The 12405-nt window shown below is 44.3% G+C and overlaps 1 protein-coding gene across 1 annotated transcript in view; it reads left to right on the top strand.

Annotated features, from left to right (window-relative positions):
• The window catches only part of CTNND2 (catenin delta 2), a 664153-nt gene that overhangs the window by 542721 nt on the left and 109027 nt on the right, over nucleotides 1-12405 (top strand). The window contains exons 14-15 of the mRNA XM_054714357.1: nucleotides 2095-2212; nucleotides 7308-7493. Of these exons, the coding sequence (XP_054570332.1) occupies nucleotides 2095-2212; nucleotides 7308-7493 (304 nt within the window). The remainder of the gene's footprint in view (nucleotides 1-2094; nucleotides 2213-7307; nucleotides 7494-12405) is intronic.

Below are 12405 nucleotides of genomic sequence, written 5' to 3' on the forward strand. Positions count from 1 at the left end.
AACTTACTCAAAGGAAAGCGGTGTTCGTGGGTGCAGGAAGAGTACAGAGGATTTCAGACCAGGGTGTGCATGAGCTGTCCTAAGGTTCTCTCAAGTCTAAATTCCATCATTCTCTCCTTGAAGACATGAACTCCTCAAAGGACAAAGAGGCAAGATTTCAAACACTATCACACATTGCCACAGCATTCTTCTGGCCAAAGAGGTCCGATTGGAATTTTTGAACAAACCTATTACTGTAAAGGCCTCAAAGCTTGACCTGATGAAAATCTCTTCATGGAGGAATGGTCTAAAAGTGATCTCTTTACAAAGCCCATCCTTCTGGTTAGAATAATTCCAGCATGCCTCTCACCACATTTTCCCTAGGAGGACATTAGTTCTTCCCTTTCTAAGGGATCTTGTCAGAAAGGATGGTTCGCCACCCCAAAGCAGAATCTATAACTACATAAAAACGCTGTCAATATCTGCCCAGTTGTATTATCTAAGGAACTGTATTTATATTTTAAGATCAGCAAATGCCAAAAATACTAATTTGAATTGAATAACCTTTCCCAATATTACATTAAAATGCTGATAGATCCTATTTAATACATGTTCCACAGAACATTTTAGATATCAAAGAAAACATTTTATGTTCAGTAGCATTTTAGCATTAGGCCTATTTTTATTTTATTTTAATGCCTGAAAAGCATAGTCCATCTATATTGTGCATCAAGCCCTGGGTTTCTTTCAGCTTCTCCACTTGCCGCCCATGTGGCTTTTGATAACTGCTCAGAGCCTCAGTTTTCTCATCTGTAAAATAGAATGAAGTGTCACGGTGAAAATAAAATGAGAATGTATGTGTCAATTACAGTGTGGGTGTGGAGATGTACCCTATTCAACTTTTGTGGGCTCTGTCCCAGGCCACACAGAAAGCAATATCCTCTCCAACAAACTCTCCCCCTAGACTAAAGCTAGAGCCGTAGAAATTATCAACACCAATACCCCCAAATATGCAACTGAAGACACTTTCTCGATTTTTTCAAAAATTCGAGAAAGTATCTTCAGATCGATTCCACCAGAGACCTCAGGATGGGGCCCAGCAATCTACATGAACACCCTCCAGGGGCTTCTGATACCAGCCAACTTTTGAGAGCCATTGCTCAGCCTAGATCATTCTCTCTCTTCCCCACAGCTTCTAAAATCTTTCAGTCCCTTTGTGCCTCTTTCTATAAACCCACCTCCTCCAGTATCCCTCCCACAGGCTGTGTTGTTGGTAAGTCAGTCACTGCAAAAATTCTTAACTGGAACCCAATCCTCTCCATGGTTAGGAGACCAAGAACATACTTTCAGGTGGTGGAGTATGAAAAAGCATCCCAAATGTGCATCTTTGACTAGGGTTATCTCCTGCTTTTTACAAGTGTGGTGACTAGGATTGTCTCATGGTTTTTATATCTCTCTGCTTCCCAGCTGTGCACTGCATTACAACAGGCTCCTTCTGTTGGCTCTAGCCCAGCATATGCCAGTCCAGGAAGGAGCTTGGTTAATTCCTGCCTTTTAAGGGGGGCATGGGTACCCACGTGGCTAAATTTTCACAGAAACCCCTCTTTATGTTCTTAGAATAAATTTCTAATTTACTCTGGCTGGACCAAAGTAGGTATATTTTTGAGGCAGGTAAAATTAGATCTCTAAAGTATTTTAGTAAGTTGGAAGCTCTGTCTTTGAAAAATGTTTCACACTTCTTAAAGAAGAAGAGTCTTTTGAATCAAAGAGCTCTGATTCCTTCATCAATGGTAAAGGAAGAAAACTTTGAAGACTTTTGGAAAGTCTCCCATTCTCAGTGCTCATTGGACACTCACGGATCACATGTTTGAATTCTATGTTCTCCATTTCTCTAGTTGCATTAGAGCTGCCTGTGACTTCCCAGTTTTAGGATGGATTTGATGAGTTAGTAGAGGTGGTTGAAGCCATCCCTACTCAATAAAACTTCATTTTTGATAAACATTCTGAAAAGGCAAGCAAAGTGTTTTCTTTGAATCTAGGAGAGGAGGCGTGTGTGGAAGAACATTCTTTTGGTGATCATCTTGAAGGTTGCTAACAGGTCCTTTTGCTTTGCAGGAATGTTAGTTCAGCCGGCGAGGAGGCCCGCAGGAGGATGCGGGAATGTGAGGGCCTCACAGATGCCCTGCTCTACGTCATCCAGTCTGCGCTGGGGAGCAGTGAGATCGATAGCAAGGTTTGTTGTATTCGCATAGATTAAGCACCTTAGACAATGAAGAAGCCTGAAGGACGGAGCAATGACTGACAACAGTAGAGATCTATGTTAATGCTTTCACTCTGAAATACATCTTGGTCTTCTTGTATGAATCCAACATTTCCAAGACAGGGCCTCTAAGCCCAGCCTAGAACATTACTTGACTCTTGATTAGCCATGAGTAGAAGTTGATTGTTTTAAGTTACTCAAACCACAGGTGTTAGAAAAACACACACACACACACACACACACACAGATGAGTGTATAAACTTTTGCATGCTACATTACTCTCAAACTTCTAGTTTTATATTATGAAATCAACTTTCAAAAGAAAAAGAAATGTTAAAACTACCTGAGATATGAATAATCCTATATTCCTACAAGTTAGCTTTGTACCAAACGGCATTTAAAAATGCTGATGAAGTGTGAATAAATGCTGTCAAAATGCTACATAAATGAGGCTGTCAGCACGTTAATTAATCATCAGTGTCTGTGCAGTTTTAGTTCACAAATCAAAATAGAACTGGGTGGGATATTCCAGTGTCTGAGCTATTTTGTTTGTCTTAATTTGTCTTTTTATTCACTGCAAATATAAATTTATAATTTCAAAAAATCCCGATATAAATACAGACTTTACTGGCACATTTTAAGTGATAGGTGTGATAAATGTGATCCTTAATAAGAGTTTCTCAAGAGGCACACTATTGACATTTTGGGCTGATTACTTCGTTGTGGTGGGAGAGACGGTCCTGTGCACTGTAGGACGTTAAACAGCATCCCTGGCCTTTACTCATAGATGCCTGTAGCATCCTCCCCGCTCCCCACTTGTGTTCCAAAGAAAAATGTCTTCAGATGTTGCCAAATTGAGTCCCATGGGAGGCAGAATTGGCCTTGGTTGTAAACCACAGCACTAATCCCAGGGTTTTTGATACTGACTCATCAGAATTGCCTTTGGAGTGTTTAATAAACACATGAGTCTAGAGCCCATCACAAACCTCTGAATCTCAACGTCCTGTTCTCTGATCTCTGCACCTTTAAAAATTCACCAGTGATTCGATGTGCATCTTGGATTGAGAGCCCACCTTAGTAGATACAACTTTAAACAGGCTCTAAGTGGGACTATGGTCTAGTGTAATTCAGTTGTGAAGTCAGATAAAGAACAAGTAATGGTGATTTTATCCATTTAATTACTAACTGCATGGGGGGTGACTTAACATAGTGTTTCTCAACATAACTACACATGAGAGTGACTGCGAAACTTAGAAAATTACTGCTGCCCTACTCCCTAAGTTTTGGGTGGACAATACCTTCCGGGGCTCCAACCCTTTGAGTACTAGTTGACTCCAATTATGAACACGGCTTGTCATCTCATTACTGCCACTCAGTTATGTTTGCATCCTTTTGTTTACTATATAGATGGTAGCAATTCCCAAGACAGAATATGATATAATAAAGGTTTAATTATCCCTCCTTGTAAACACCCTTAGCGGCCATTTTAATATCATTGACATGAATACTGAGTCCCTAAAGAAGTGTCCAGTCAATATGTCTTGAGTATTCACAGATACCTGTTAAACTAATGGACATGTCTTTTTTTTAAGCTACTGAAGTTAATTCACTGAAGCCACAATGCCCGGGATCCTAATATTCAGATCAGTATATTCTAAGACATTGAGACACTAAGCCTTTTTTCTATACTGGATACCAAAAGAGTTGTAATACTGTCTGAGCCTTGCAATTGAAAATGGAAAGTCAGCAGCCTCTTGCGTTAGCCAAGGGCCATGCCACCATTGCTGGTGGGGATAGCAGCCTTCAGGAGCATGTCCAAAACCAGAGTGCTGCGGCACACTCACCTGTTTCCTGGGGTATCAGATGACTAGACTCCTGAAACTCTTAAGATTGTTGAGATTTTCAAATTCCATATTTCCCCCCAAAGAGGAAATTGTAGTAATTGGGACAAACTACCTGAGATTTGAATAATCAGATGTTCCTGATCCAGTAGCAAGAGCACTGGACTTGGCACCAGGACATGCTGGGGGGAGGGGGGGTTGCCATCCCAACCTTGCACTGACTAGGGGGCCATCCCCAGTGTCCTCAACTTTGTGACAAGGAGGATCATCACTGCTGCTGAAAAGATCGCATGTGATAAATTGCTTGGCAGTGCATTGCTGGCCAGAATGTTCTATTGAGTTTTGATGTATTATTATTATTGTCCCATAATTCCCCACTCAGCCCTCCACTTGGCCACCTCTAAGCTTTCACAATGACAAGTTAGAAAGGAAAAAAAAAAAATGAGTACACATTCTCTTTACGGCCAGCCACATTAATGAATACAAGAGCCTGGATTCCATGCTCACGCTCAGCCTGGCTCCTGTAATTGGGACAGTTTGTTGAATGGGTAACATATGGTAGAGCAGTCTCTGGACAACTTCCAAATTAGCCCTTTCTAATAGAAAATAAGGAGTCAAATGACCCTGGTGACCATGAGGAACTGCTAAAAGCACTGTTGACAGCAATGGATGTCAAAAGCAAAACCACCAGCTGCCACTCGCCTTCTGCTGGCATCCCCGAGAAAGGCAGTGGCTGTCTGTTTTCTTTTTGCTGTCCCTTTAGAGAAAAGTACTTGAATTGGTAGCCCTCACGAACCAAACCTAATGGGAGAGGGAGGAAGAGAGACAGAGAGAAAGAGATTCAGTCCCTGTGATCTCCCTTGCTCCAGTCTTCTCTCTACACCACCTCCTCTCTCCCCTCCCACGCTCCCTCTCCCCAGGTTCTCTCTCCTGTTCACCTCTCCCCAAATCATCCCCCGGCCACAGGTCGATTATAAAGCATTTCCCGAAACTGCTGCAGATGTATTCCCCAGTTGTCATTTGTTAAACAGAGGCCCGGAGATGCCCCGGGGAAGATGAACAGGAGGATGAGAAAGAAGTTTATTCTCCCAAGTCTTTGATGTAAGAAAAACTCAGTTTGAGCTGATTTGAAAATCATTCTGACTTAATGCCGCAACATTTTCCTTCCAGGGAGGGACTCTCCTCTCTTTCATGCATCATCCTGTGTTTACCTGCTTTCATGCTGGTGCCTTTTTTTTATGCTGAGAGGATGCTTGAAATGGAAAATCAAGTTGACTCAAAGCCTGTGGGATTAGCAGCCATGAAACCTTGAAAAGCTGACAAGAAAGGTCTAGAATGGCAAAGGCTCTAAAGATAGATCCTGAAGATCAGTTTCCCTGGTTGATTTCCATGCCCCCACAGACAAGACAAAGACATATCCTGCCTTTTACCAGATGTCAGGCGTAGGCAGGAGTAGTGCAGAATTCGGACCCTGATGGGGCCCCCCTCCAGCCCTGACCCAGAACTAGAGAGAAGTGGCACAGTCCTCTGTGAGTTCCCTTCACCTGTACAATGGAACTAGTGCTCTTGCCTGAACTGTGGCTGTCACACAGTAGGTGCCTGAAAAATGATGAAATAACACTTATCTCGATTCTATTTTTTCCACTATTATTTTATATTAGTTATTTTTTTCCTTGGCCCACAGTTCCTCAAATCCAGAATGAAGGCCAAAAGGCTGATATTTGGGCTGAATGTATCCTCACCAAATTCATATATTGAAACCTCATCTCCAATGTGATGGTATTTGGTGGTAGGGCCTTTGGGAGGAAATAGAGTCACAGAGAGGTTTAGCCCTCTGCACACAGCAAGGTCACAACCCCTTAAAGGGCAAAGCCAGGACTCAAATGCAGACGGACCAGCTGTAGGTCATATGCCCTGGGCCTCCCCGAGGTGCTGTCTCTACCACTGTTTTTGATATGAAGCCTTGTGTAGCCTCTACTGTGTGCCAGGCACTCTTCTCAGTATGTACACAATGGGTGTTTCCTGTTGCTGTGTAACAAGTGGTCACATACACAATAACTTAAAAACACAAATTTATTGTCTTATCATTTAGGCCAGGAGTCCAAATGGGTCTTGTTGGGCTAAAATTAATGTGTGGACAGGGCTGTGTTCCTTCTGGGGGCTCCAGGAAGAAGCTGATTCCTGGCCTTTTACAGCTTCGGAGGCTGCAGGCATTCCTTGGCTCGTGGCCCCTTCTTCCATCTCTACAGCCAGCAATGGCAGGTCATGTCCTTCTTACTCTAACTCCTCTGCCTCCCTCTTTCACCCACAGGAGACTCATGATTACACAGGTCCACCTGGATAACCCAGGATCATCTCCCCATCTCAAGGTCATCTGAGTGGCAACCTTAATCCCATTTGCAACCTCAATCCCCACACCACATAATCTAACATATTCACAGGCTCCAGAGATTCAGATGTGGACACCTTAGTGGAGCATTATTCTGCCTGCCTCACTTACATCCTCTAGCTCACCTAATCCACACAGCAAACTAAAGTGTGGGTATGATTATGACCATCTCACAGAGGAGGTTATGGAGCCATGGAGATGCTGGATGCCTTGTCCAAGTCAAACAGCCAATATTCAGAGACCTAAGGTCTAGCTCTGTAACATGTGTCCTTAGCCACTGTTTAACCCCTTTGCTAAGAAAATAGGAGCACCGGCCATCTCAGAAAAAATCAGTAGCTTGATAACATGTATGCCCCCAGGTGACCACAGCACCTGGTGTGCCTGGGACAACTCTGGTTTGCATCTCCTGCCCCATTCTACTCCCAAAAAGTGCCCTGGTAAATATTAGTGTCACCCTCCCAGAGCTTATGGAAATCCGATTATCCATGCATTTGGTGATTCTGAGCCCCAGTCCCCAGATGTCTGTTAAGTGGACAACATCTGGGTCCTCTTGTGATTGTAGGTTCTTTCCCACTCACAAGCGAATTTCAGTCATCCATGACAGCTAACTATAGAAGTAACTATTCTTGATAACTAGTTTCTTTGTGGGGAGAAGAAGTCTTAAGACCTCTCTAAGCTTCTCAAATTCTTTCCACTGTGGCTGTTAAGAGAACCTTTAAGAGCCCACAGCTAAATGCATCTAAAGAGAAATGTGTGTGTGGAGACTGATTGCTTTTTTGGACGGAGTGCTAGCTAGTTTTTATTCATTCCTCTTTTACCTTTTTCCTGGGTTCTGCAGACCGTTGAAAACTGTGTGTGCATTTTAAGGAACCTCTCATACCGGCTGGCCGCGGAAACCTCTCAGGGACAGCACATGGGCACGGATGAGCTGGACGGGCTGCTCTGTGGGGAGGCCAGTGGCAAAGATGCAGAGAGCTCCGGTTGCTGGGGAAAGAAGAAGAAGAAAAAGAAGTCCCAGGACCAGGTGATGCGCGACTCGCAGCTGCATGCAATTATCCCCTTCCCCAATTGCAACATTCATATTTCGTCTGCGTGTATAGGTACAGGGCTTTCAACGTGCGGTAACATTATGGATCGGCACAATTTTCCGGTGGGAATTTCACAGCTGAGACAGTGGCACATTAAGTGACTCCCCCATGTCCTGCCAAGATAGGGAATGTCAAAAGGAGAACAGGCGGGCTGGAGGGTGCCAGCTCATAGAGTCAGACCCAGGCGCTGCTTCTTCCATGTGTGGATTCCCACATTTATAGAGGTCCCTGGAGGATCCAGGTGAGGTGCCTCTCAGGTGGTTCCGGCGCACAGAATAGGTGTGGGCCAAAGAAAAGAAGCTGAGGGAGAGAGATGCATGAAAATCCAGCATGCAGTTCATATAGCGTTTTGAAACGTCAGGGCATGTGATCTTACTCTGGAAATGGGGTGGCAGCCTGAGACTCACAGTCCTTCCAGCAGAATGACATCAGAAGCTTGGCTTCGGGGGTCAATCCCATGAATTCAGAAAGCTGCCTAGCTGGAGAGGCCCCTGCTAAATGGAGCGGCCTTTCCCTGTGAGTAGGTTGCCCTGAAGTGAGGTCAAGGCCAGCAGCCATGGAGGAATCAGAAGAGCCTCTGTTCCCCTCCCCAGGAGCCTCTGGGAGGCTGAACCCCTCACCTACCAGCCCCCCAGGTGAGGGAGTATGTGAAGAAGTGCCCATCCTGCTGCCGACCCGACACCCCTGCCACCAGGCTTCCCCCTCTCCTCTTGGCACTGTGGTCATGTGTCCGGCTTCCCCTGGACACTGGTCACTTGTCCAACTTTCCCCTGGACACTGTGCTCATCTCCCAGCTGCTGAGGTTTGTACCCAAGGTCTGACCGTTCCTGGGCTCAGATGCCTGGGAAAACGGAACAGAGCCCACAACACTCTCTCTTGACAGGTTAATAATTCAAAAGAAACATTCCAAGTATGTTTAGATCACGCCACACCATTTTAAAAAGTATTTTAGAAACCATTTCACCTTGAGCAAGGGTTAAAAGAACTATTTTATTAAGGGTAAGGATGGGTGGGAATGCATTCTTAAATAGAATTCCTAAGTTTGATTTGAATGCGTCAGCATTAGCATTTTTGTAGATCCCAGGTCTCTAGCTGTGCGTGGGCCCCGAGGGCTGCTTCCGGTACTTCTACAAGCAGATCTGTATGTTCCACTGTAAACACACCTGTAGTTTAGGAGAGACAAGAGTGCTGCTTCTTTAATGATGACCTGCTCTGAGCACTAAATTCCCAGCCCTGCATTTTCTCCTGTTGTGGGTCAGTGCTCTGAGTCTTCTGTCCTCTCCCTGGCATCAGAGGAGCCTTTTAAGAGGATTGAGCCCTGGCTCTTAATTCAGGCCCTTACAGCCATTCCACCAAGGGAATAGAATGTCCAGCCAGCAGGTATTTATTGAACATACTACATGATGTCAGAGACCTGTTTTCCTACCCCGTACTTAAGAGAGCCAGGCCATTGTGGGTTCTGAACATTTTCAATCTCAAGTAAACTAAACCTGGCCTTACAAAGGTATAATGGTTCTCAGCACTGTGATCCCATGGGGCCCAGGCCCTGCTCTGCTTTATTCTGGAAAGGGAGCAGGCACCATAATGATTAAAAGGAAGAGCACCAGGCGGGCAGGAATAGGGGTCTTCCCAATCTGCCCGGAGATCACAACCCCTGGGCCTCTCACACCACCTGAGGACTCAGAACCTCTGGACAGGCCCGGGCAACTTCAGAAGGCATATTTGGGAAGTCGCCTTAATACGATTTTTGCCTTGACTAAAAACACTTCAAACTGAGACTGAAGTCATTCTGATTACAACAAGGCTTTCTCTCCAGTCTGTTGCTCGGATTCTAAAGTGCTTCCTTCTGATGTCCCTGGCGCCTGTCACTGGGGTCTCATTTAGTAAGACTTTGCCTTGAACCCCGACCCCTTTCTCCATTGTTGCCAAGGTGCTCTCACCTGGCTTGAAGTCTTGCAAGTGACAGGTGAGATTAGGGGTTGACTGGTTCCAGAGGAATCAGAGGCCAGAAGAGAATGTTCCTGGACTTTACCCCAAAATAGAGCCCTACTTTCAAGCTGTTAGCTGCGTCCTGAAACCTTGCGGTGAGCAATTCTCTAGGCTTAGAAAGCTGTTCTTTGCACCGTTTTATCACATCGATAAGCTCTTTCCTGAGTTGAATAAAGTGGCATGATTAATACAATTTTATGATTTTTGTCAGTCTAAACGCAAATTTATATGGTTCATTTGTCTCATTTTTTTATTACAGTATTCTTTAAGAAAAAAAGGTTTCTTTTTTAAAAATATTTTTATTGATTTCAAAGAGGAAAGGAGAGGGAGAGAGAGATAGAAGCAACAATTATGGGAGAAAATCATTTGATCGACTGCCCAATGGGAATCAAGCCTGCAACCTGGGCATGTGCCCTGACTGGGAATCATACCGGGATCTCCTGGCTCATAGGTTGACGTTCAACCACTGAGCCTCACCAGTCGGGCAAAAGAAGGTTTCTTTAATGAGTTTTGTTGAAACTACTGTAAGTTAAATACAGTGGAATACTGTTGTTTATTAAGGAAGTTTCGAAGTTACCGTTTTAACCAAGTGATAGTTTTTTAAAAGCTTTTTAACAGGGTTCTCTGAAATACAGAAATATTTTGAAGTGTCCCAAACTTAAGTATCAAGCTTAATGAGGATGTAAAGAGACAACAATGATGCTTTTTTTTAAAAAGACATTTGAATATGTATTGTCCAGTTCAATTTATTTAAAGACAGTCAAAAATAAAAACTCTTTTGCCTTTAAAAACCAATGGAAGGGAATAGAAGCTGAAAGGCCTGGACCTGGGAGGAGAGTGCAGGCAGGACATAAGACTAAGTGAAGAAGGAGGATAGGAGGGTGCCATCAAATCCAGGGGGCCTCCTAGCAGGTTGGCCAATCCCAGGGAGAGAAGAGAGTCAAGATGGCGCCACCTGCTGGGAAGGATTGGCATTTGATCCAGCCTAGAGTCTCTGCAGGAAACAAGTGCTTCACCCTGAGGATTTCCTCCAGGGGTTTGCACTTGGGGAAAGCAGGCCGCCATCCCAACAAAGGAGTCCAGGAGTCTAAAGGAATTAAAGTCTGGCTGCCTGGAGTGAGAGACGGAGCCAAGGCCCCATTCACCAGTGTTAATAGATTGCAGGAACGTGAGAAATGGATATGTTCCCAGGCCTCCCTGGGACAGCCCCATCGTTGCCAAAAAGCAGACCAGCAGGTTACCTTTGGAAGCTGAAAAGTGATTTATCTCATCTAGAAGCTTCTGGAGAGATCTAGGTTTACAGCTCCAAAGATGGTCAGATATCATCCATCCCCTGGTATCTCTACTCCTTGTCAAATCAGGTTTTTAAAAAAACTTGTAGTGATTAGAGAAAATATATAGTATGAAGTGAAGTGAAGAAAGAAATACAAAAGTAGGTGTGTGCACAGGTACAGATATAATGTAGGTTAAACCCGGCCAGTTTTGTAAAACAGGTGACATATGCAAATATAAAATACTAGAGGCCCAGTGCACGGACTTGTGCACATTGAAAGGAAATTAATTAGAAGGTGGCCTGCAGGGTGGGACTGAGCGAGATGGGCCCAGCACACCCTGGAGCCAACCTCCCACATGGGGTGGCGCCGAGGCTTGAAGGGTGTCTGCGGAGTGAGTGGGGTCCCTCTGGCAGGTGGGGTCCCTTGGCCTGGCCTGCAGGGGATCGGGCCAAAACTGGCAGTCCAACATCCCCCAAGAGGTCCCAGAGTGTGCAAGAGGACACTCTGCAAAGTTGCTGTCACTCAGCAGCTCATGTGTTGAGCGTCTGCCCCCTGGTGGTCATTGCATGTCATAGCTACCAGCCAGCAGATTGACTGGTTGCTTAGGCTTTTATATATATAGATAAGCATGTACAAAAAAAGTATGTTTCTAGCAAAATTGTGGTAGCATCAAAGATTGGGTTGTGATTGATTCTTTTTGTGCTTACATATTTACAAATTTTCTACAATGAGCTTTCAAACACCATTTAAAAATTAATATTCAGAAAGGCACCATCTGCTTAAGTCATTGTTTGCTTATAGGAAGGTAGAAGTTTTCTTTTCTTAAATATAAGATGTCTCAGAGGAAGGCACAGGGGCTATGTAAAATGCAAAGTGGTTTAATCCGTAACAAAGACTTCCCAGGACATAGGAGCCAGAGGTTTCACCAGGAAGCAAAAGTGATGAAAATCATAATTGGTTTAATGATTGCCCCTGTGCATTCTGTACTCCTGGAGCTTATGTGGACTCTTACCTTTGGCATTGATACTCCGTGCATAAGAAAAATACTATAACATTCTTCAGGTTAGAGTTAGATCCCAGATACAGATAATTCAAGAAAATATATTATACAAAGATATGCTTCATTCATACTTCATTTTAAAAACTAGAGGCTCAATGCACAAAATTCATGCAAGAGTAGACCTTCCTTCCCCCCGCTGCTGGCACCGGCTTCTCTCTGACACCTAGGACCTGGGCTTCCTTCTGGCCACTGTCAGGCATCTGGGACCCAGGCTTCCCTTGCAGACCCAGCTTCATCAGGATGGTCATCAGAAAGGACGTCCAGAAGGAAGTCTGGTCTAATTAGCATATTACACTTTTATTATTATAGATGGTCGCTGTTGAAATGGACTAGAATGATCAGACTAAGGGCCTCTGTGTGTGAAGTATTTGACTGTTCTATGCATCATATTCTAGTCCAAACGGGCTTTGCTAATTCATTAATTCTCCAGTCTGTGTTTAGAGCCTATCGCTGAATTATAACAAATTGCTAGTTTCTCTAGCCCTTTCTGGGCAGAACCTCCGCCAAAGTAGTCTGCATGGCCTG

The sequence above is a fragment of the Eptesicus fuscus genome, chromosome 4 (assembly GCF_027574615.1).
Source record: "Eptesicus fuscus isolate TK198812 chromosome 4, DD_ASM_mEF_20220401, whole genome shotgun sequence".
NCBI classification, from domain to species: Eukaryota; Metazoa; Chordata; class Mammalia; order Chiroptera; family Vespertilionidae; genus Eptesicus; species Eptesicus fuscus.